The sequence below is a fragment of the Bos mutus genome, chromosome 13 (genome assembly GCF_027580195.1).
Source record: "Bos mutus isolate GX-2022 chromosome 13, NWIPB_WYAK_1.1, whole genome shotgun sequence".
NCBI classification, from domain to species: Eukaryota; Metazoa; Chordata; class Mammalia; order Artiodactyla; family Bovidae; genus Bos; species Bos mutus.
In genome coordinates this window covers 74,732,805-74,759,350 of record NC_091629.1, presented here as the reverse complement: position 1 = coordinate 74,759,350, position 26,546 = coordinate 74,732,805, and the positions used below count along the sequence as shown (strand labels likewise).

The window sequence follows — 26,546 nt, the reverse complement described above, 5'->3', positions numbered from 1 at the left end:
GGCGACCCCATGGACTGCAGCCTACAAGGCCCCTCCATCCATGGGATTTTCCAGGCAAGAGTACTGGAGTTGGGTGCCATAACTATGAAGGGTTAAAAACAATAGAACTTTTATCTTCAAGAGGAAGCTATCCTCAAAATTTTGGGTAGACAAAGATTTCTTAAAATACAAAAAAAAAAAAAAATTAGCCATAACATAAACACTTGATAACTTAAACCTCATTAGAAGACTGAAAAGATGAACCAGGCTGGGAGTAGATATTTGCAATACATGTATCTGACAAAGGATTTATATCAAATATATAAAAATTACTCCAACAAATCAATTTTAAAAATCCAATAAAAAGTACACAAAAAACAAAAACACAGTACACAAGGATATCTCGATGGCCATGACATATGAAAATGTTCTCAATCTCATTAGTCATCAGGGAAACTCATATTAAAACAGTAATACCACTACACACATATCAAATGGCTACATTTTAAAAAGAGTGACAATACCAAACATTGCCAAAGATGTCAAGTAACTGAAATGCTCATAAATCGTGGGAGTATAAAAGTAACAACTACTTTCAAAAACTGGGCAGTTTCAACTGCAGCCAAACACATATGTATCTAAACTTACCATTCTAAATCCTAGGTTTATACTCAAAGGAAGGAAGTGCATATGTCTACCAAAAAACTTGTACAAAAATATGCACTGCAGTTTTTTTATTATTATTCATAAGAGTCAAAAACTAGAAATTATTCAAATATCCACTGAGGAGAGCAAATAAGTTATTATATACTCACGCAACAAAATGCTGCTACCACAAAATTTTAAAAACTATTGTGATACAAATCATACGTCATTCTCACAGGTGTAACAGTAAGCAAAAGAAACCAGACACAGAGGGATAAGATTCCATTCATATGAATTTGAGCCAAGGGCAAATTAATCTATAGTGCCTAAAGTCAGAATCTGGGGAGGAGGAGGAGCAGGGGGATGGGAATACCAGCGATATAAACTAAGGAGAGGCATAAAGAACTTGTCTGGGAGTTTGGAAAGGTTTTCTATTTTGACACGGAAATCTTTTACGTCTCGATTTTGGGTGTTGGTTTACAAGGCTATATACATGTAGGAATTCATGAAGCTTTATATTTAAAATCTGTGCCCTTCATGTATATTTCACTTCAATAAGTGAACTACCATACGTTACATATATTTTATATGTAGTGATGTTTAAAAAATCTCTAAGACATCCTATTTAAAGAAAATGAGAAAGTTTCATAATAACTGATATCATTATTTTTAATTTACCATTAAAGTTTCAAAATACATTTATTTTTTTAGAATATGTGCAAAACTGTATTTCTATTACATATAAATACAGATAAATGAATTTTATTTTACTGGTTAAACCCTCCAGGGAGAGTTTTGGAAGGAAAGATTTGGAAGATCAAAGGTAAATTTTATTTATATCATTTGAATTTTTTAACAATAAAAACATATTATTAGTATATTCAAATAATTGCAAAATTAATGGAATATGCCAATTCCAATTTTAAATGTCTGTAATCTCTTGCAGGGATGAAGGAGAATGACCACACTCTAAGCAAAGACTTGGACATATGCTGTTTCACTGTTTTCTTTAAAACTATCTATAGGTAAGATATTATGTTTTAAATTCAATAAAAGAAAAAAATGTTTGTTTTCAACATTAATACAAGCAAGAATGATGAAAACAACTGGGCTGTTCTTTAGGAGGAATGAAATGGTAATATTCAGTTTTTTTTAAGAGTAGAGATAATGTGCTTTAATGTTTACATACCACTCAGTGCCCCAACAGCTCCAAAATTCAAGGATTTTCCATCCATTATACTGGCGTCACATTCAATTTCACCCAAGAGATTTAGATTGGACCCCATTCCTGCATTTGTAAAAGGAGAATCCTAAAAGATAAAAACAAAAATTAAAATACCATTAGTCTTTTTTTTAATTTACCATTAGTCTTAAAGAAAAGTTGCCAATGCTTAAAAAACTCTTCTAAACACTAGGAAGGTAAAGAACACTTCCCAACTCACTGTATGAGATCAGTACAACACTGACTCCAAAACAAGACAAAGACAAGGAGCAAAAACTACAGATCAATATACTCATGAATAGTGATACCAAAATCCTCAAGGAAACAAAATGCAGCAAAATATGGAAGCATTATATACCATGAACAAGAGGGATTCCAGGAAAACAAGTCTGGTTTAATAAACTCACTGTAATATACCATGTTAATACAGAACAAAACCAAAACCAAAAAAAAAAAAGATCATATTAATAGACCAAGAAAAAGTATTTGACAAAATTCAATATGCTTTCATAAGAAAAACACTCAACAAACTAGAAATAGAAGGGACTATACTTAACATGATAAGGGCATCTATAAAAGTAAGTCCAGAGCTAACATCATAATTAATGGTGAAAGACCCTTTCCCCTAGCATCAGGAACAACACTGCAATGCTTGTCTCACCACTTGTATTCAAAATTATAGTGTATATTCTGGACAGAATAATTAGGCAAGAAGAAGAAACAAAAAGCATCCAGATTAGAAAGGAAGAAGTAAAATTACCTCTTTTGGAAGATGACATGAACTGGTATACAAAAAAAATCCTAAAATCTCCATTAAAAAACTATTAGAACTAATAAAAAAAAGTTCAATGGGGATATAAGCTCAATATGCAAAAACCAACTGTATTTCAGTACATCAGCAATGAAAAATCTGAAAGTGAAATTAAGAACACAATTCAACTTACAATCACATCAAAAAGAATAAAATACTTAGGAATAAATTTAACAAAAGAAGTGTAAGATTTGTACATGTACATAAAACATGGTTTTAAAAAATTAAAGGCCTGAATCAAAAGAAGGACCCATGTACATAGAACAGAAAACTTAGTATCTTTAAGATGGCAATACTCCCCAACTTGGAGAGTATGGGATTGGGGAGTATGGGATTGGGGAATATTTGATATGGGATTCAATACAATCCCATATCAAATCCTCACTGCTGTTTTTTTTGCAGAATTTGATAAACTAATTTTACAATTCATATAGAACTACAAGGAATTAAGAACAGTCAAGACATTAGTGTTGTGTAAAGTTCTAGGAAGCTTTTCCCACATGCCAGAAAGGGGCTGGATAGATGGCAGTTTTAAACTTTCAGCTTCCTTAGCATCCTCTCACATGAGGACCCCGACTGAGACAGATACTAGGAGTTGGACAGGGGCGGGGGGGAAGGGGGGTGTCATCTCATTGTCTCTGGGGATCCCCACGCCCCTAGCCCCTGTTTCTCTTTTCTCAATATTGATTAAAGGTGAGCTTTCAAAGACTGCCAAACCAAGAGTTACGCTTTTAGCCCAGGCCATTGTGCCTTCTGATGTTTATGGATTCATGGAAGTAGAAGCTAAGAGCAGTGTGGACGGGCTAGTGGGTAGCAGAGAACATCAGGGAAGATGAATGTTTGCTTCGTTAGGGTCCCTGAAATGGCCCAGGCCTGGTGGGTACCAATTAAACTTTGCAAGGCCTAGAAGTCCTAGGCTATCTATCCAATGCTTCATGCTATATCACACAAGCCCCTTTGCCAGGGTGGGCCCAGATGCCTTTAAGCTAGACCACATGTGGACAGTCTGGTCCTTGCTGACTGGCAGGACAACTCCTAAGAAATGTCCTAGTGCAAAGTCAGAAGTCAGCAGATGATGTTGAGTTTCTGTCCCTGAAAAACTACGAATGGGGTTTAAGGAAAAACTGGGGCTTCTTTTTTAAATTAAAACAAAACAAACAACAACAACAAAAGAATAGTCAAAACAATCTTTCAAATAAAAAAACAAAATTGGAGGGCTCACACTTCTAGGTTTTATAACTTACTACAAATTACAGTAATCAAGACAGTGTGACATGGACATACAGCTAAGGACAGATATATAGATCAATGCACTAGAAATGTCCAGCAATGTCAACCCATCAGGGTTCTCATGGAAAGAATACTGGAGTAGTTTGTCATGACAAAGGTCTGTATAGTCAAAGCTAGAGTTTTTCTAGTAGTCATGTACGGATTTGAGATTGGACCATAAAGAATTCTGAGCAGCAAACAACTGATGCTTTCAAACTATGGTGCTAGAGAAGATTCTTGACAGTCCTCTGGACAGAGGGAGATCAAACCTGGAAATCAACCCCGAATATTCACTGGAAGGACTGATGCTGAAGCTGAAGCTCCAATACTTTGGCCACCTGATGCAGAGAGGGCGACTCATTGGAAAAGACCCTGATGCTGGGAAAGATTGAAGGCAACAGGAGAAGGGGGCAGCAGAGGATGAGATGGACGTGATTGATTCAACGGACATGAATTTGAGCAAACTCTGGGAGATAGTGAAGGACAAGGGAACCTGGTGTGCTACAGTCTATGGGGTAACAAAGTGTTGAACGTGACTTAGTGACTAAACAAGTTTTCTCCAAAAATGGTGATGGGTCAACTGGACATCCAATGCAAGAGAACATCTGAGTCAGAAATCTCAGTCAGTCCAGAAAATTAACTCTGTTCTAAGCTAACACAAATACTATCCAGGAAATCAGCGAAATTCTTAATCCACCTAAAGATCACCAAATGTACAAAATCAACTACAAATGTCCCCAGTTTCTTGAATTTCTGCCAGACCCAAGGAAAACTGACCACAACACAAAGATCTCCATCATGTGTGTTAACACCTATAACTTGAGTAAAGGGGTCAGGGATTTGAGACCAGGGCTTTTGTCCTAATGCAAATAGAAAACCTAACTGTCCATAGGATTTTACAAATAAGCGGACAGGGGAAAAAACCACAAAGGGATTGTAAAATTAAATAGAAAATGAGTGATACAGACAGTAAGTATTTTGAGAACTCAAAAGGAAACGGGCCAGTATGAGATGAAGACGTTAATAGCAGTCTTCCTGAAGAAGGTATAACACAAAAGCAAAGACTGGTCAGAAAATTCCACTTGGTGGATATGCTGGAAGCAACATGTAGGCAGCCATAAAGTGTCAGAGTCACAGAAGACACATTTAGGGAAAACAGTTGGCTGGAGCCAAAGAGACAGACCGCTCCATGTCACTCATCAGAATCTGGACTTGACTGGGAAAATGACGAGAGGCTCTTCAAGCTTTCTGTAGAAACAAAGGTCAAGTATATTGATCAAGGAAACATTAACTGATATTCACATATTATTTGAAAAGGAAGAGGAGGAAACTGAAATGAGAGAGACCAAACGGAAGGCCTTTTGACAACATAGGTCTGAAATGATTCCAACAGGGAAAAGGAAGAAGAAAGAGAAGGAAAGGACCATAACTTCCAAACTTGGGAGACAAATAAAACCATTATTAAGAAAAAGCACTTTCTAAGATGAAGGGAAGAAAGTGGGTAATTAGGTGTAACGAGTTTGAATAAGGCCTTCCAAGTAAATAGTGTACCTAAATCATTTCACAGCTTAATCTTGGGAAAGAAATCCAATTTAGGACAGACTATGGTTTAGAACAGATAAAGACTGAGTTTTTACCCTAGATTATTTCCTTTTTCTCTTTTCTTTTTTTTTTGAGCAGAGAAAGGGTTTAATGCAGGGTCAAGCAAGGAGAACAGGTGGCTTGTGCTCAAAAACCTGAACCCATATATTAAAAAATATAAAAACCTAAGTCAGAAACCTCTATGACACTGAACAGAGAAACTGTACAAGTAACACAAGTAAATTACCACAGTGTGTGTGTGTGTGTGTGTGTGTGTGTGTTAGTTGCTCAGTCATGTCTGACTGTTTGTGACCCCATGGTTGCATTCCTTCTCCAGGAATACCACTGTATTTCAAGGTTTTTTTTTTAACTCTACATAACCTCCTTGCCAATTACATATATCTTTCAAAATATGTGAGAAAGGAATTGAAATGTGAGAAAACTTTAAATTTAAATTTATGGATGCTTCAGTAATTCCCAAAATACACATATAACATATAACAGTACATACACAATTGCAACAATCTTTAAAATGAATAAGCTCTATAAAATTAGGGTTTTCCAGGTGGCTCAGTGGTAAAGAATCCGCCTACCAATGCAGGAGACGTGGCTTCGATCCCTGGGTTGGGAAGATCCCCCAACTCCAGTATTCTTGCCCAGAGAATTCCATGGACAAAGGAGCCTGGGGGACTACAGCTCCTAGGGAGTCACAAAGAGTAGGACATAACAGCACAGATGCGCGTGCACACTACAAACTTAATTTGAATATAATACTGAATATAGTATAAAAATATAAATACAAATATAACGCAGGAGACACAGGAGGAGAGGATTCAACCCCAGGGTTGGGAAGATCTGCTGGAGGAGGAAATGGGAACCCACTGCAGAATTCTTGCCTGGAAAATTTCATGGACAGAGGAGCCTGGTGGGCTACAGTCCATGGGATTATAAAGAGTTGGACATGACTGAGAGACTGAGCAAGGATACAAAGTTATAAATCACAAAGTGAACAAAACCAAATTATTCTAAAAATGACTCTTGCCTGATGGCTTAAATTTGATATCTTAAAAATACACAAGAAAAAACAATATAAGCAATTTTTTTCAAAAATATTTCTCCTACTTCAAAATACATTTATAATGTCAAAAGTGTGTCTACTAAACCTCTGCTTCTGACCCTGAAGCCATAATAGGGATCATATGTGTCCTCCTAACTAGGAAAATCAGACAAAACATATGAAATACACAGACTCCATTCAATAGGTGGCACAGGACTATAATCCTGAGAAAAAGACACAAATCAGGTGCCTCCAATTAATCCCTAGAGATACTCTTCAGGCCACAGAAGAAAGAAGAGGAAGCCAAAAAAGAACCAAAATTCTTCCAAAGTTGAGGAGACAAAGTTAGAGGTTCATGGAGGCCAGTAAAGTCTGACTATGCAGTACCGGATGCAAAAAGGAGAGAGACCCAGAGAGAACGCCAGACGCCCAGAGGGCCCTGACCGTCCAGGCGCACTAGCTTACAGAGCCCGAGAGGGCTGCCGAGGCCAACGCAAGAACCTCAGAAAAGAGGAAGCCACACAGTTCCCGGCACTCACAGAGGGGAGAGTAAGTCAGCTCCCACCAGCCCGAGTGAGGACACCAGGAAAAGTCTCAGAAGGTAACGGCAAGAGTTGGGCCAAATCAGCCCTAGAAAGGAGGCAACTCTAGACGTGCACTAGCAAGGTTTTAACGATGCCACAGAAGGATCAAAACAATCTAAACTAACACCAGTGTCCCAGAACAAAGTCCTACAATATTTGAAGAAATACTACAATATCCAACTTCCAAAGATGTAAAACTCACCGTGTTTAAAAAAAAACAAAGATGACCAGCATGCAAATAAGCATAAAACTATGGCTCATAACCAGAAGAAGTTATTAAAACAATAAAAACAGACCTAGAGATGACAGTTGATAGAATTAGCAAACAATTCTAATGTTAACTAACAATGTTAAACTGTATGTTCAAGCAGATATAGGAAAACAAGAAGAAGGGAAAAAAAGGAAGCCATAAAAAAATAAACACCTAGAGATGAAAAATATAATAATCAAAGGTAAAAACTCTGATGCAAAGAAAGATTTTCACATTAGGTATAAAGGAAATCTGAATAAAGTATGGACTTTAGTTAAACATAACGCGTCAATATAGGTTCATTAATTGTTAAAAATGTATCATACTAATGTAGATGCTAATCAGGTATTGGGTATACTGAAATTCTCTGAACTATTTTCTCAGGTTTTCTGTAAATCTAAAACTGTTCTAAAATAAAGATTTATTTTAAAAATATCAAGCCACAGTCTGGGAGAAAAATTTTATAAAACATAAAGGTAACGGACTTGTATCCAGTACATAAAAAAATCATACAACACAGTAAAACAATCCAAAATTTTTAATGGGCAAACAGTTTCATCTACAGATTGCAAATAATACATTAAAAGATGCATAAGAGCATTAGTCATTAGGGAATGCAAACTAAAACCACAAAATACCACTAAAATGGTTAAATTTAAAAGGCCAACAATAGTGAGTTTTGGCAAGAATGTAGAGCAACTGTAACCCTCATACACTGCTAGTGAGAATAAAAATAGCAAAGAGTTTGGCAGTTTCTTTAAAGTTAAGCATACATTTACCATAGATCCAGCAATTCTACTCGTAACTATTTATCCAAGAAAAATGAAAGCATATGTCCACATAAAGACTTAAATGAAAATGTTCATATCAGCTTTAATCAGAACAGCCAAACACAGGACAATACAAATGCTCATCAACTGGGAAAGGGATAAACAAATTGTGATATACCAATACAATGAAATTCTGTTCAGCAACAAAAGGAACAAATTTCTAATACAGCCAACAATTTGGAGGAATCGCAAAAGCATTATACTAAGTGAAAGAAGCCACTCACAGAAGGCCACTTAATGTATGATTCTATGTATACCAAATCCTAGCAAAGGCCAAACTGGGATTAAAAGGAGAGATAGTAATTGTCAGGGGCCACTGAGAGGAGGGGAATCCACTGCAGATAGACGTTATGAGAAAACTTTGCAGGCAATGAAGATGTTTTATGTCAAGACTGCATTGGTAGTTACATTGGTAGCTACTTTTGTCAAAACTCATCAAACTGTACACTTAAAAAATTGTTGAGTTTTGTTGTATGCAAATTACAATGAAATTGACAAAAACGTGTACCTATCATTCAGTATAAACTGATCACCACATATACTAACCTTCCCCTTATAATGTACATAGGCTTTCTACATGGTCATTTGTTGTTGATTTTCTGAGCTGAATCACTTTATACAACTAGCAATCATATCCAGTGAGTAACTAGAGAACCTTTTTTAAAATCCTGTTATTCCCCTATTCAAAAACCTACAATGTCCTGTCACACTTGAGAATAAAATCTGAAGTCTCACTTTCCAAGATTTACCAGGGCCTGCATGACCCAGGCTCTGCCCCTCTTCTCTCCCTGTGCACCACACAACCGCAAGACCTCCTTGCACCTCCCGGAGCACAGGAGGAGCACTCACACCTGCAGGCTTTTCCATTTTGAAATGCTGAGCTTAGTGAGGAAAAAACCCTGATGCTGGGAGGGACTGGGGGCAGGAGGAGAAGGGGATGACAGAGGATGAGATGGCTGGATGGCATCACCGACTCGATGGACATGAGTTTGGGTAAACTCCGGGAATTGGTGATGGACAGGGAGGCCTGGCGTGCTGTGATTCATGGCATTGCAAAGAGTCGGACACGACTGAGCAACTGAACTGAACTGAACTGATAGCAAGGGAAGAATCAACAAATAAAGACTGCACACGTGTGTGTATAGAAACATATGTGTGTACCATTTGTACTCATGTATAAATAGCTGATACCCCACGTGATAAGTACCAGAAAGAAGAATAAAATGGGGTGGGGTACTTTCCCTTCAAACCCAAGACTCCATTCCCCAAACTCTCTACATGGCTTTCTCCCCTATTTTGTTTACATGACATCTTCTGGGCAAGTGAAGTCGCTCAGTCGTGTCCAACTCTTTGCAACCCCATGGACTGTAGCCTATCAGGCTCCTCAGTCCATGGAATTTTCCAGGCGAGTGTACTGGAGTGGGTTGCTATTTCCTTCTCTAGGGAATCTTTCCGACCCAGGGATTGAACCCAGGTCTCCCACATTGCAGGCAGATGCTTTACTGTTTGAGCCACCAGGGAAGCCCATGCAAATCTGGGCAGGTAAGTCCCTGCAAATCTGACTTAGCATTTCCCTGACCTGACCTAACAATTTTTTCTCTGATTTTTCTTTAGGGTACTTTTTACTTGTTGACATTATACATAATTGTCTAATTCTCCCCATAGAATGGAAGCCCCATAAATACAATAGTTTGTCTTTTTAGGTATTTTATCCCAATGTCAAAAGTAATACTTGGCACACAGTAGGTACTCAATAAATATTTGCAGAATGAATAGGAGTTAATTACAAACATAAATAAATAGAATAACTCATCGCTGTGAACTATAATCCCTAAGGAAGCTGATACTCATTTTTGCAGGTTACTCTATAGAGAAATGACAGAAAAAAATGTCATAGAGTGTTAAGAATCCATCCCTTTCACAGTTTAAACAAGAGAAGTGAAATAACTTTAGGAAATAGAATTTCACCTCCTAAAAGATAACATTTAAAAGCAAAATATTTTTCAAATTTACTTCTAACTTTCAAAGGAGACAAAGCTATAAAAAGCAAGATCCCTTTGACTGCTTAACCCAGCAGAGAGAGGACGAGAAGGCCAAGAGGCAAGTCAGGAGCTACACCCCACCATGACATGGAAACCCTGTCTGAGTAATGAAATTTGGAAACACCAAGCCAAGGCAAAGATCTGCAAAGCATTACTCTTTCACTATAAACCACAACCTGTATTACCCATTTAATGTCCTTTGCTGAAAGCATAAAATAAGAACTGTTTGCAGGACTATGGGGTACACTCAACCTCTGGGGATCTATTATAAGACCTCTATTAACAGTTCTCACAGATGCAAACAATTTAGTTTTCAAATGCTGTACAAAAACTAGACTGGAACATTATAAAATAATTTTTATATAAAATGATTTATGTTTGTCCAATTTCCAATCTTCCTTTAAGGAGAACTTAGACATTTACAGGAAATTACTAATATGTTAGTATTCATACCCTGTAATCCAAGGGCAAATTCAACAGCAGAATGAAACTATGTGATAATACACTGTCTTATTCAAAATTAAGTTATGCTAAGACATCAAAATCATTTTTATGACAACCTTCATTAGTAAGCAGGTAGCAGCATTATTAGTCTAATGCTGACGAGAAACAGAAAAAAGATGAAACAGCTTCTTAAACAAACTATTCCTTGAAACTTTTAAAAACAGAATAGTAAAAACAGGATGTATACTGTGTTGTTATAGTGGTTTTCAAACTAACACTTGTAAAATTTGTACAATAAGCCTACCCTACCTGACACTATCCTAAAAATTACAAATTCCTTGGTATTTCATCATCAATTCTCATTATTTACAGAATGAATGGAAGCCAATGAAAAATGTATTACAAAAAAATCATTTGGGGATATTTTTATTAAGCAGCCAATTAAGCTCAAATTTTCAAGACTGATTTGTTGAAAGATTTCCAATTTGGATTCCTCTGTGGTAGTACAGGCTAAGATTCATTCATTCATCCAACAAATATTTATTGTTCCTTTATGTGCCAGGCAAATCTTGCTGTAAAGAGTCAGCTCTGTTACATAGCTCAGGCTTTGCAGGCCACACAGACAACTCTACGACTACTCAACTCTGCCTCTAGAGCATGAAAAGCAGCCAGAGAAAATACACAAGTGAATGAACTTGGCTGTGTTCCAGTAAAACTTCATTATAAACACTGAAATTTGAATTTCATATAATTTTCTGGTGTCAGGAAATATTATTCTTCTTCTGACTTCATTTCAACCATTAAAAAAAAAAAAACAACATTCTCAGTTTTCAGACCATTCAAAAACAGGCAACAGTCCAGATTTGGCTTTCAGGTCATGGTTTATTAATCCTTGACCTAACCCACGGTGATATGGCAGTGAGCGTAACAGAAAAATTTCCTTGCCCAGATGGAAGCTCATTCTAGCTGAGACAGACTATAAGAAACTAAATAAATTAGATGGCATATGAGCAGTAAACATGATGAAGAAAAACAAAACAGGACAGGAGATAGGAAGTAGTTGGTGGAGTAATTACAATTTATTTTTCAAGTGTTCATTTTGATGTAATTTCAGACTGACAAATAGGCAACAGCAGTACAGCATCAATAATATATGAAAAACTCCTATAATTGTCAACAATATTAACCAAAAAACAACCAAATTATAAAATGTGAAAAGGACTTAAATAGACTTCAATAGACATGTATACGAAGATATACAAATGGTCGGCAAGCACAGAAAAAGATAGTCAACATCATTATTCATAGAGAAAAAAATCATAATCACAATGAGGTACCACTTTGTACCCATGAGGTTTGTTATAATCACAAAAACAAAAACTACGGTACATCGTTGTGGGCAGTGTAAAATGGTTCCGCTGTCATGGAAACAGTTTGGTGATTTCACAAAAAGCTAAATACAGAATTGCCGTACGACTCGATAACTTGACAAATACACACTTGTATGGGAATGCTCACAGTAACACTGTTCACTATTCATAGCCAACCCCTTTTACAGCAAAAGAGCGGAAACCAATCAAATGTCCATCGGTGGATGAATGGATAAACAAATCGTGGTATACACATGAATAGTGTTGAATAATACTGCACAAAGATGAATGACACGCTGATATGATCCAGGCCATAATGCGGAAGAACCTTGAAAACACGCTAAGTGAAAGAAGATCCAAAAAGTCCCATATTGTATGATTCCATTTACATGAAATATCCACAACAGGTAAATCCAGAGAGTTAATGAAGATTAGTGGTTGCCAGAGGATGGGGAGGAGGGAATACAGAGTAACTGTTTAACCGGTATAAGATTCCCTTTGGGGAGAGAAAACTATTTCAAAACAAGACAGACGTGGTGGTAGCACAATATTATGAATGTCTTAATACCACTGAATTATTTACTTTAAAATGACTAATTTTGTGTTCTATGAATTTCACCTCAATTAAACAAAAAAAGCAGACACAAAAGGATACATACTGCATGATTCCATTTCAGAAAAGGTTTTACCCCAGAGTTCTCCATGAGACAGCAGACAGAAAACCACAATCACAAAAAACTAACCAATCTAATCACATGGACCACAGCCTTCTTTAACTCAATGAAACTGTGAGCCATGCCATGTAGGGCCACCCAAGATGGATGGGTCATGGTGGAGAGTTCTGACAAAATGTGGTCCACTGGAGAAGGGAACGGCAAACCACTTCAGTATTCTTGCCTTGAGAACCCCATGAACAACATGAAAAGGCAAAAAGAGAGGACACTGAAAGATAAACTCCCCAGGTCACTAGGTGCCCAATATGCTACTGGAGATCAGTGGAGAAATAACTCCAGAAAGAATGAAGAAATGGAGCCAAAGCAAAAACACCCTCCATTGCAGATATGACTGGTGATGGAAGCAAGGTCCAATGCTATACAGAGCAATATTGCATAGGAACCTGGAATGTTAGGTCCATGAACCAAGGCAAAGTAGAAGTGGTCAAACAGGAGTTGACAAGAGTGAATATTGACATTTTAGGAATCAGCAAACTAAAATGGACTGGAATGGGTGAATTTAATGCAGATGACCATTATATTTACTACTGTGGGCAAGAATCCCTCGAAAGAAATGGAGTAGCCATCATGGTCAACAAAAGAGTCTGAAATGCAGTACTTGGATGCAATCTCAAAAATGACAGAATGATCTCTGTTTGTTTCCATGGCGAACCATTCAATATCATGGTAATCCAAGTATATGCCCCAACTGGTAATGTTGAGGAAGCCAAAGCTGAATGGTTCTATGAAGACCTACAAGACCTTCTAGAACTAACACCCAAACATGATGTCCTTTTCATTATAGGGGATTGGAATGCAAAAGTAGGAAGTCAAGAAACATCTGGAGTAACAGGCAAATTTAGCCTTGGAGTACACAATGAAGCAGGGCGAAGGCTAATAGAGGTTTGTCAAGAGAATGCACTGGTCATAGCAAACACCCTCTTCCAACAACACAAAAGAAGACTCTACACATGGACATCACCAGATGGTCAATACCAAAATCACACTGATTATATTCTTTGCAGCCAAAGATGGAGAAGCTCTATTCAGTCAGCAAAAACAAGACCAGGAGCTGACTGTGGCTCAGATCATGAACTCCTTATTGCCAAATTCAGATTTAAACTGAAGAAAGTAGGGAAATCCACCAGACCATTCTGATATGACCTAAATCAAATCCCTTAAGATTATAAAGTGGAAGTGAGAAATAGATTGAAGGGATTAGATCTGATAGAGTGCCTGATGAACTATGGACGGAGGTTCATGACACTGTAACAGGAGACAGGGATCAAGATCATCCCGAAGAAAAAGAAATGCAAAAAAGCAAAAGGGCTGTCTGAGGAGGCCTTACAAATATCTGTGAAAAGAAGAGAAATGAAGCACATAGGAGAAAAAGAAAGATATAAACATCTGAATGCAGAGTTCCAAAGAATAGCAAGGAGAGATAAGAAAGCCTCCCTCAGTGACCAACGCAAAGAAATAGAGAAAAACAATACAAAGGCAAAGACTAGAGAAATCTTCAAGAAAATCAGAGATACCAAAGGAAATCATGCAAAGATAGGCTCAATAAAGGACAGAAATGGTATGGACCTAACAGAAGCAGAAGAAGAAGAGGTGGCAAGAATACATAGAAGAACTGTACAAAAAAGATCTTCACAACCCAGATAATCATGATGGTGTGATCACTCACTTAGAGCCAGACATCCTGGAATGTGAAGTCAAGTGCGCCTTAGGAAGCATCACTATGAACAAAGCTACTGGCGGTGATGGAATTCCAGTTGCTGCAAAGTCGTGTCCAACTCTGTGCGACCCCATAGAGAGCAGCCCACCAGGCTCCTCTGTCCCCGGGATTCTCCAGGCAAGAATACTGGAGTGGGTTGCCATTTCCTTCTCCCAGGAATTCCAGTTGAGCTATTTCAAATCCTGAAAGATGATGCTGTGAAAGTGCTGCACTCAATATCCAGGCAAATTTGGAAAACTCAGCAGTGGCCACAGGACAGAAAAGGGTCAGTTTTCATTCCAGTCCAAAAGAAAGGCAATGCCAAAGAATGCTCCAACTACCACACAATTGCACTCTCACACGCTACTAAAGTAATGCTCAAAATTCTTCAAGCCAGGCTTAAACTGTACATGAATCATGAATTTCCAGATGTTCAAGATGGTTTTAGAAAAGGCAGAGGAACCAGAGATCAAATTGCCAACATCCACTGGATCATCAAAAAAGCAAGAGAGTTCCAGAAAAACATCTATTTCTGCTTTATTGACTATGCCAAAGCCTTTGACTGTGTGGATCACAATAAACTGTGGAAAATTCTGAAAGAGATGGGAATACCAGACCACCTGACCTGCCTCCTGAGAAATCTGTATGCAGGTCAAGAAGCAACAGTTAGAACTGGACATGGAACAACAGACTGGTTCCAAATAGGGAAAGGAGTCCGTCAAGGCTGTATATTGTCACCCTGTTTATTTAACTTCTATGCAGAGTACATCATGAGAAACGCGGGGCTGGAAGAAGTACAAGCTGGAATCAAGATTGCCGGAAGAAATATCAATAACCTTAGATATGCAGATGACACCACCTTTATGGCAGAAAGTGAAGAACTAAAGAGCCTCTTGATGACAATTAAAGTGGAGAGTGAAAAAGTTGGCTTAAAGCTCAACATTCAGAAAACGAAGATCATGGCATCCGGTCCCATCACTTCATGGGAAATAGATGGGGAAACAGTGGAAAGAATGGCAGACTTTATTTTGGGGGAGCTCCAAAATCACTGCAGATGGTGACTGCAGCCATGAAATTAAGAGATGCTTACTCCTTGGAAGGAAAGTTATGACCAACCTAGATAGCATAGTAAAAAGCAGAGACATTACTTTGCCAACAAAGGTCCATCTAGTCAAGGCTATGGTTTTTCCAGAGGTCATGTATGGATGTGAGAGTTGGACTGTGAAGAAAGCTGAGTGCAGAAGAATTGATGCTTTTGAACTGTGGTGTTGGAGAAGACTCCTGAGAGTCCCTTGGACTGCAAGGAGATCCAACCAGTCCATTCTAAAGGAGATCAGCCCTGGGATTTCTTTGGAAGGAATGATGCTAAAGCTGAGACTCCAGTACTTTGGCCACCTCATGCGAAGAGTTGACTCATTGGAAAAGACTCAGATGCTGGGAGGGATTGGGGGCAGGAGGAGAAGGGGACGACAGAGGATAAGATGGCTAGATGGCATCACCAACTCGATGGACATGAGTTTGAATGAACTCCGGGAGTTGGTGATGGACAGGGAGGCCTGGCGTGCTGCGATTCATGGGGTCTCAAAGAGTCGGACACGACTGAGCGACTGAACTGAACTGACTGGAAAGGGCAGAAGGGGCTTTCTGAAGGGCTGCAAATGTTTCTTGATCTGGGTGCTGGTTCCCTCTGAAAATTCAAGGAGCTGCTTCTGTACCATAAATATGTATGCTTTTCTATACGTATACTACACTGCAATGTCTTAAAATAAAAGATTAAGAGCAGCTTTTCTAGAAGCAGTCATCACTGTGGGTGGGGCTCCAAGGGCTGTCTCCATGTTGTTTCTTACAGCTGCATGTGAACCTACAATTATTCCAAGATTAATTTTTTTGTTTAATTCAGAGAAATGAACATTTCCAGAGTCCTGTCCCCAAAGATTCTAACTTAGGTCATGTAAGGTGAAGGGAGAAACTGTTCTTTTTTTTTTAACAAGCTCCCTCAAGTGAATCCGATCCAGTCAGAGCATGGCCCTCACCTTGAGAAACTCTAACCTGGATGAACCGCTTATCTTCGCTTTCTCCTCGAACCCCACGTTGAAGAGGTTTGTAAAGGTATCTATGAGCAACAGAACAGAGAACGTGGAGAGAAAGAAAGTAAAACTGAATCATGAGAAGCTACAAGAGGTAGCCACTCTGGGAAGCGGGATTCAACCTCACCTGGAGAGAAATGAAATGAATCAGGAAAAGATTAATAAAATGTGACAGAGTCCCTGATAAAAAGGATGTACAAAGGCTTCTGGGTACTCACCACAGATGCAACCACAAATATTATGCACAAACCAGTGATTTATCTTAGTGTTCTTTCCATCCAGAAGTAGTGGAATCAAGATTGGAAGCTAACTATCCTTTAGGTTCAGAAATGGGTGCAATATGCTTGCACTTATGGTCACTTCTGGTACGTTCTTCACTACAAACACTGAAAATAATATTTTACTTCAGGGACTAGAAATAAATGAAGGATTCAGCCAGGTCAGCTCTAGCTCAAACTCTTTGGAGTGATGTATTAATACTTTGGTTCTGGTTCAAACTGCTTCTATGGGAAATTTTTTGAAAAGTCTTTAGCTTGAAGTTCATTTTCAAAGTAATAAGTTAATACCTTAGTCCAATTCCAATTTTAAAAACTCAAATCAAAACTCATACCACTCTTATTGTTGGTAGAAATCCCTGTGGTAACAATTTGCAACCTGGAGCAAAAAACTTAGGCCAATTAAATCATCAGTTCATTCCCTCAGGCCTTCCAACAAGACAAAAGTTGGCATATCTGTCCAGGCCTTATTTTCAGCTGTACCTTGAGCTGAAATATAGTCTAGTTACACAGCTTCCTATCCTGAAAAAGGGGCAGCTGTCACTCTGCTTTGGCAGACTGCAACCCTGAAAGAATACATGTGACCAGATCTCATTTTTCTTTCAAAAGAAATCAGAAATCCAGATTTTTATGAGTCTCCTGATTTTAAATGTTTCCAACAAATTCCAGTTTTTAAGAACTAGTCTATGGGCCAATCAACATACATCTGTAAACTGTCTCTTCTGGACCCTAACTTTGTAAAGGTTAATAAAGCTTCATACTTCTCCAGATGCAAATTCAAAATCTTCAGTTTTCCCCACAATAGAGATTTCAGGCAAAGCAGCTCTTTGACACAAATGCCAGTCCCAGCAACAAATCATGATTTCATTGGATATTGAAAATACTGAATATGTGTACTTCTTGCTACTTACAAATGATAAACACAGTAGTTGTTCAGTCGCTCAGTCGCATCCAACTCTTTGCAACCCCATGGACTGCAGCACGCCAGGCTTCCCTGTCCTTCACCACCTCCTAGTTTGTGCTCAAACTCATGTCCATTGAATCCGTGAAATACAGAAGTAGGCTATTTAATCTGTGCTGCAGACTAACTACCCTGCATCAAAGCACTTTACTAAGAGCTAGGTTAGAAGTCAGAAATGCCACATATCTTCTGATTGTGATAATTAGAATCTGTAATGCTTTTTTGCATCTCCAAAATGAGACATAAGCTTTCTACTCAGAATCCACAAGAATGATGAGACATCATAATATTTTTCTCAAGACTATCTTGATCACCATTAGTATAGACAACTTCATCTACAACTTTACACAGTGGTGAATTGTCATTGCCAACATGATGAAAGAAAACATGGTATTCTCTTTGGAATTAGCAATTTGAACCAAAACAAACCAAAAAAAACTCCAACTGAAAGTATCAGTCATTCAGTCATGTTCGACTCTATGTGACTCCATGAACTGTAGCCCACCAGGCTCCTCGGTTCATGGAATCCCCCAAGTAAGAATACTGGAGCAAGTTGCCATTCCCTTTTCCACGGGATCTTCCCAACACAGGAATCGAACCCAGGTCTCCTGCATTGCAGGCAGATTCTTTACCATCTGAGCCACCAGGGAAGCCCCATAGAAATCAACAGACAAAAAAAAAAAAAAAAAAAATCAACAGACACATTTGCAAATTCATTTTCAGGTCACTGAAAATAAAACCCAGAAAAACCTATTTTGCTTCATGTGTTGAAAACAAAGAGATTACTCCAGTAATGGTGTGCCTGTTCTGAGAGTTACTCTCTAAAACAGGGTCATATAAGAATATTTTCATCCAAATACCAGCCATAAACAATTAAGACATGATTTACTGAGATACGTGCTATTGTTTATATTTAAGTTTTTGGCCAATTAATACTAAATACATTAATAAAGACTGGAAAGTTTAAGAATTAATGAACTCTAACCATTACGTTTCAGCAGAGTTAGTCGGGAAAACATTTTTACTAGGCCCAAACGAAGTATCTTTCATTCATTAATACAGAACCACAGGGCATACTTAGACATCAGAGGCTCAATTATCTAAAAAGAGTTCCTAGGGAAACAAAAAAACTTTCCATTTTCATTCTGTAACTGGTCCTTTACAACAGAAAGTATTCTTTCCTTTTTGGCATTCCCTCTTTTCTCTCTACCTCAGGACATATTTACAGATGCACTGGCTGCTTTACAGACATGCTAAAAGTCCATGCTGTGGTTGATCAAAGTTGGAATGCCTGAGGAAATTACTCAACTGAGACAGCCCGGAACTGTATCTAGCCAAAGAGTTACAGTGCTCCACTTCTCACATGTGTTAAAGTAATATTTTAGCCATCCTGGATGTAAGTTAAGAGAACATTTGTTTGCATCACACTCTGTGAACAGTTGAGTCAAATATACTATGCTGAATATCCAGTTTGAGTATCTCTGACAGTTCATTTTTTTAACTGTTCAATTACACACAAAGAAACACATACTTTATATTTTTTTAAAACAGTCACTCACAACAGCCTATGTATTAGGAACTAAGACTTTTAAATGATCTTCTTGAGCATCGAAGCTCTTCTAGGAAAGTCAGAATAAATGCATCAAATACATCTTTTGTTCATTTGAGCATTTGTTGACCTGGCACACAATATTCTGTCAAAAATAGAACCAGATTTTTTCTCTAATTTATTATTAAAAGTATCTTAATTAAAAAGCACTGCCCATCTGTATTCACCTTCTTTCCATTATTAATCTGCCTAATTTGCAAATAAACGGATAGCATAATTAAGCAGAAAAATGACATCACAGCAGTTTATTTTCATGGGTTTTTTCATTGCAAGCCACCGAATTCTGGTACAAAGAGTTACTTGTCAAACATAACACAAATCTCTGAAATAAAATATTGGCTTCAACAGACCTGCACATCTGAAATAGTTTTAAACTTTGTTTTAGTTGGAGTCTTTACGATATCCAGGAAGAGGTTAGCACACCCGGTAACTGAAATTGTCCTTTCCACATGAGCTACAATAGAAAAGACAAATGGAGCTGTTTCTCTGGTAAAGCCAACTTTGGCATCTCCTTATACTTCCCTTTAACCTAAACAACAATACCTTTTAACCATGTTGATGATAATGTGAAAATATCGCCAAAAAGAACCTAACAGACCACAAAATTATAATAATGTAAACCATCCTTCTGTCAAATGTGAAGTGAGGACATGGCAGACTGGAGGGGCAAGGAAGTGCCACTAACTTGTAAGTATGAACTGATAACTATGCTTTTAATTTAAAAGATGTCCAGCCCACTAGAAAATGCTAACATCTGCACACACTTCCAAAAGAGGAAAACAAAATAAGTTCCCCACTTGGAATTTTCTGAGAAGCCTAGTAAGTGCAGCAGTGTTGATACCCAGTGCTATATGCGTGTCATAAACTGTCAGGAAACATGATTACCATGCAGGATGCTGGGCCCTGAGCGGGAACGACTGCCAGTAAAAACTCCCTGGCAGGCGGAAGGGCCAAAGCACTGCTCTCAACTGGGATGCCTAGGACTCAATTTTAAGCTATTTGCTCCACTACCATGAGGTGCAATCCTTCATTATTCTAACAGTTAAAGTCTGCTATACATATAAAAATTAGATGGCAGGTATACACCGAGAATGAATGGGAGGAAAAAACAGAAGTAATGCTTTGTTCTGCTTTGTAGCAGGGTTTAGGATATGATCTTGATGAGACTCCTAAAAATTATACAACAAATTTCTTTCTCATGCCTTTCCAGATTCTGAATAAAGTCCCATCTTTGAGAGAGAGATTAAAAACTTAAAATCAAAGGCAGTCTTTCAGACTGACCTTCATGATTATCAGCCTGTGACTTTGCTGAACACAGAAAAACCTTCTTAAGCCTAGTCCTTCATTACCAAAAGCAAAAAACAATAGGTGTTAAATAATAAAATTGATGTCCCCAAATGATACAGATCCAAACACACACACATACCACACACACACATCACACACACATACAAAATGATTCAATAATTGCAGTACTATAAAGGCAAGGGCCAGTGAATCTAATATCTCTAGTAATTTAAAGGAAGATATTTTATACTCAACCCAAAAGTCTAAATTGCTGCCCATAATCAGAACACAAATTATCACCAATTCCATCATATTACCAAATGTAGCTTTTAGTAGTTCAAAACTGAATTCTAAAATGTAGTATATTCTTAGAGAGTGATAATTCCCAGAGGAAAACAAGGACTTATATATAAAGCTACAAGCTCCTTGACAGTGAAGTCACTCAGTCGTGTCTGATTCTTTGCGACCCCATAGACTGTAGCCTACCAGGCTCCTCTGTCCATGGGATTTTCCAGGCAATAGCACTGGAGTGGGTTGCCATTTCCTTCTCCAGGGGATCTTCCCAACCCAGGGCTCAAACCCGGGTCTCCCGCATTGCAGACAGACGCTTTACCGTCTGAGCCACCAGGGAAGTCCACTAGCTCCTTAGACATTGCTAAGTCTGGTCTTGGACTGTATTTTCTACCACATTCAGCCAAGATGAATTCATGTGATAAGGTGCACACAGCTCATCAAGAAATGGCGAGAAAAAGGTGAAACTGTTTCCATGTTCCCATCAGTAAAAAGCTCTGTAACACAACAAGCACTGTACTTAAAAGCTTTGACTCAGCCAAAAACTAATACACAGTTTTGATGCTGTATAAAAATTAACCTGGAATGTAATCATTGATTCAGTTTTCTTTTTATTCTGAAAAAATTAAAAGAATAAAAAAAAAATCACTGCTTTTCGTTAATTAAGCAGATACTTTGTGCTAAAGAGCACACTTAATGTCTAGGGTCTTAGAAAAAGAACAGATGCACCTAATGTGTGAACACAAACAGTAAGTTACAAGTTGCCCCTTATTACTAAAGGCAAGAATCAGCATCAGTACTCAAAAACAGTGTTTTAGAAAGAGTGTAACTTACTTTTACTGTCCCAGGCTAACTGGGCTGTGTCTGGTGCTTCTTTGTCTGCACTTGGCCACCCACAGCCTGTCTTCTAATTAACTCAATGCTCTAGCAGCAGAACAAGCAAACAAGCTGCCTCCCATCTGTGTACAGCTCTTCAGGACACATTTGCCTTGGTCAGAAGGTGGAAATTCTTGGGAGAGGTGATTTTCTCTGCCTCTTCACAAGAAGAACATGGACACTTGGCTGGATGCAACTCCATGAAGTGTAACTGTGTGTGTACACCTCAAAAAATAAAACAAAAAATGCAGAGAAACATAAAGACTCTATAAGCAGATGGAATACACAGAAATACTGAAGCACCCCTGGAAATACTGCTAAACAGACAGCAAAGTAGAGTCTTTGACTGAAATAATCAATGATAACCAAGTTGAAAAAAATAAAGGTACAAACAGCATCTGAAGTCAAAATCCAAATTTCATGCAATGAAAACATTTGAAGTACTACAAAGCAGAAAAGGTAAAACTCCTTGCTTCACATACATAAAAACAGGATCTCCCCCACTCCCCATTACAGACAATAAAATATATGGTCAATGGAAGAGAAAAATGAGACTTTAGGGAGTTGTGGGTCTAAAATTGGACTCCTCAGTCACACAGTTGAGGGCATTTGTTGTATCTGTGAGCTAGATGCACGGAGCTATCTCTCCGGCGTGTTCAGCCCCATAGGGGCGTGAGGGGGAGCGGGAAGCAAGGAGCTACTGAAATCCTCAGCTCCCTTCTGCTTATGAAAAGATCGTTTCTTAAAAACAAAAAATGTGCAGAACAGAGATGCTCACTTATTTTAAATAATTGTTGAACTCACAAATAAACATTAATGACAGTAATGCAGCTGCCCCTATGTTTTTGCAACAAAGACTAAACACCAAAGTGGGATAGGGAGCAGGTGTGGTTAAGCTTCTAATCATAAAGAAACCCTAAAAGCAAATTTGTTACAGGCTTGGCGAGAGAAAGGCAGTTATATCAGACCTTCCCAGTATTCCCTCTCATCCAAGATATGCCCATGCGCCAGCAGCAAGCCACACCGTCTTCCTGACCACGAAGCAGCCCAAGGACTCACAGGCCTTCGGGGCTCTCTCTCCCTTCGAAGCACACACACAATTCCAGCTAGAAGAATAAAGCCAAAGGAAGGATGTATGGCCTAATCCTATAGCTGCGCAGAGCCCTGGGCTGTGGTCCACCAACCACAGGGAGGACATTCTGGAGATCCTTGCTTTTTAGACATGCATGCAGAGCTGGCTCTACAGCTCAGGATGTAGAGGTCAGATAAATGCATAAAAGCATTATATATACTCATATAAATGTACAATAACGCAAATATCTCCTTTTTTTCCCTCGCACCCCAAACTTTGAGCCGTCTGGATAAGAAGTTACTTCTATAAAGGATTTACCAAGGTTTACAAGCAAGCACCACATTGGATTATATAGAGATCCAAAGACAATGGTCCATTTTTAGCAGACAGCTGTGCACAATATAATCTGCTCTTTAAATGCTAAAGCATCTGGACAATCAACAAGCTTCCACCATGAAGTACCATCTCCTCTGACCACAGGAAGATATAAAGAATGAATCAACTCAACAAAAGATGGCAAGGTCCACTTAGAATAATCTAAGTTCAGCAAAACATTTTTAACAAGGAGGCCTGTACAATTTACCTTTCACCATATGAAATTCAAAGGCTATACTTATCACTATTGTTAATGCATAGTATTCTGCTTACCAATATAATCAGCTTTCAAAACATATTAACCAAAATCTCTCAAAGGATACACCCAGCCAACCATCCATTAGTTTCCTCACAAGACTACAAGTAACCTCACATCAGTTTGCCAGTCATATTTCACCTATTATTCCTTATCAGAACTTTTTAATCCTCATCTTAATACTTTCAAAATAAATTTTTTGACGTGCAAAGAGTGCTTCAGTAAGCATTTTATGAGCTCATTTTCTATCAGAATCTATGAAACACTCTTTACTTAAGCAGAGGTATTATGACTTACCCAGATCTAAATCCAGTTTTCTCACAGAAAAAAATTCATATCAGAAGCTGTACATGTGAAATGTACAAATTATGTACCAACTATGGTCTAAAATTTAAAATCCACTGTCGTTATCCAAACCAAAACTATTTCAAAAGCAGGCATGAAAGCAACTGTCTTCCAAATGCACAGCCCAGGCATGAAGATCAAGTTGCTGCACAAATTTATCTTCTCTGCTGGGAGGGAAATCAGAAGTGTACTACCCAATGGATAGGAGTCACTTTCCCATCAGTTACAAAAAGAATCTTTAAAAAACAATAATGAAACAATGGGACCAAATCACTTTAACAATAAATTATTAAAATATGATCTATAAAACTGACCTTTTCATTTTCTTCACCACATTGTGAAGACAAGCAAAATGCACACTGGCATCCACATCTCATTTTCACCCTCACACTACCGAACACCTCTCATACGAGTGGCCACCTTCCCTCCCAAAACCCGGGAGAAGCTAGTCAGCTTCATAGGCAGGAACTTCCACACTCACCCTCCCAGCCCTCTGGCGCTTTGCAGTTGTCTGTCTTGGTGGGTGAGAAAAATCAAACCACCCAAGGGAATAAGATTCTAAGAAAAGCTCAAAAATGATTCGTTGAGGTGGACTGTATAAATTATAGAGGCCACCAAAACCCAACTTTTTTTATTATAAATTTTATTTCACATTGTCTCTTTCTCTTCTGGCATCAAGTTGAGGTCAATGTACTTTTCACTATTTAGGTAAGTGAAAATTTTCATATTTTTCAAAATACAAGGCCAGACATCCCTTCTGGCCAATAAGGACCATTAAACCCATTAAACCATTTCAATCCACAGTTAGCAAAGTCCTCAAGGAACTCAAACCCAGTGTAGCCACCTACCTAAGTGATAATGTAACAAGCAAGTTTAAAAAGTATGGTTTTCTTGAAGTCAAAAAGTATATCCCAAAGTCAAAAGACAAAGGTATGATGGTTGCCCATATTTATTTGATAATTAGGACAAAACTCAGCTCTGCTAAATAGATTGACCAGAACTAAGGATAAGTGGTTACTCTCAAATTAAACATAACAGTATAAGTGAGATTCTGGAACTTTTCAGTTGACTGAAAGGACTTAATATTGTTACTCTTATTTTTCTAAGTACAGAAAACATAAGAATCCAATTTTTATATACCCTTTCATTGATTCAAACTATTAGAATATGTCTTCAGTTAAACTCTTTATTTGAAGACCACCCTGTTCAAAGATGACGAATCACAATTATCCAAGGTGACAGCAACGGCAGGAGGCCGTATATGCATGACTTCCAACATAATTCTTAAGGTTCAGGAAAATTCCTCCAGTTAGTGGACCCTTAACCTTTAAACTACTAACATATATTTCAATCAAAGATTCCACATAAAAATGAATTTTTAAAGATAATTCATTGAAATTCTTCCACACACTTAATAATTAAAGGGAGGAAAATACACTAAACTCATTCAGGCCACAGTCCAGTCAAAATAATAGAACACATTTGTTTTTTAAAAAATCTTCATATCCACACTCTTAAAAACCACAGGTCATCGTTCAAAACTGTAAAGCTCATTCACATGTAACTCATTCCAAAATGTATTCTAAATCATTTTTAAGTATACATTAGTAAACTCTTTGAAAGTAGGATTGATTCATCATGGGGAAAAAAATGTAACAAAATATTCAGCATAAGTAGGACTTGAGAAAATTAAAGTTATTCTAAGATGAAAAGAAAAAGGAAAACTTAATTTTACTCAATTTTGTATTCATAGTTGCCCTTAAGGTATACACCCAGCTATGCATTAATCTCTCCCCAGGCCCACACTGGCTCCATGTACCTGTAACTTCAGGACACTGTCTTCTACACAAAGAAGTCATTTGCAATTAATAATTGAATTAAGTTAGATGAAGCTTCCTTTGTGTATATGCTTTGAGTAAAGGTAAGATTTGGTGGTAACCACATCAACCTTCTTCCTGGCACCACTTTTCCCCTTTTATCCACAACATACAATTAACTTTCCACAAATATTCACTTCACATATATCATTTCCAAAGCACCTCACAATAGTCATTATTGATAACAGTTATGAGTAGATTACCACATGCCTCATACTGTTCTAAGTGATTATCATACATTAAGTCCGTAAACCCTCACAACTCTGTAAAGCAGAAATTATCATCCTCATATCATAAATGTGTGAACTGAGCCAAGGACAGGCTGGGAGGTGCCCAGCGCTTTGTGGCTACCAAGTGGTAGAGAGCTAGTGTAGGATCAACCAGTCTCAACAGAAAGGGACCACATGCCCCCAGTCAGATGCCTCAGGCACCAAACTACATGCCCACCATCTGTATTCCCCTTCCGTGACCACATACCCTAGGACCAAGCTCAAAGTGTTAGCAAGAGAGTGTACAATCCACAGAGCATGATCCAAAGCAATGAATCAGGGAAACAAGGCTAGCACTTTTGGTAAACTCTGGGCAATCTTCACCGGTAAAAAGCAAGGCCTGGCATGACAGAGTAGGTGCCCTGCTAGTAGGAGCCTAATCCAGTCAACTGGGGACAGTCTTCTCTATCACCTCCTTCCTCAAACTCTTTGTTTTATCTTTAAGTCTCATT

At 38.1% G+C, this 26,546-nt stretch overlaps 1 protein-coding gene across 4 annotated transcripts in view; it reads right to left on the bottom strand.

Moving 5' to 3' along the window:
* TASP1 (taspase 1) overlaps positions 1-26,546 on the bottom strand; it is a 318,253-nt gene that overhangs the window by 273,213 nt on the left and 18,494 nt on the right. For all 4 annotated transcript variants that reach the window (XR_011466633.1, XR_011466634.1, XM_070381969.1 and 1 more), the window contains exon 5: positions 1,814-1,934. Coding sequence is in view for 2 of the 4 variants with exons in the window: in XM_070381969.1 (XP_070238070.1) it covers positions 1,814-1,934 (121 nt within the window). In the remaining 2 variants the exon portion in view is untranslated. The remainder of the gene's footprint in view (positions 1-1,813; positions 1,935-26,546) is intronic.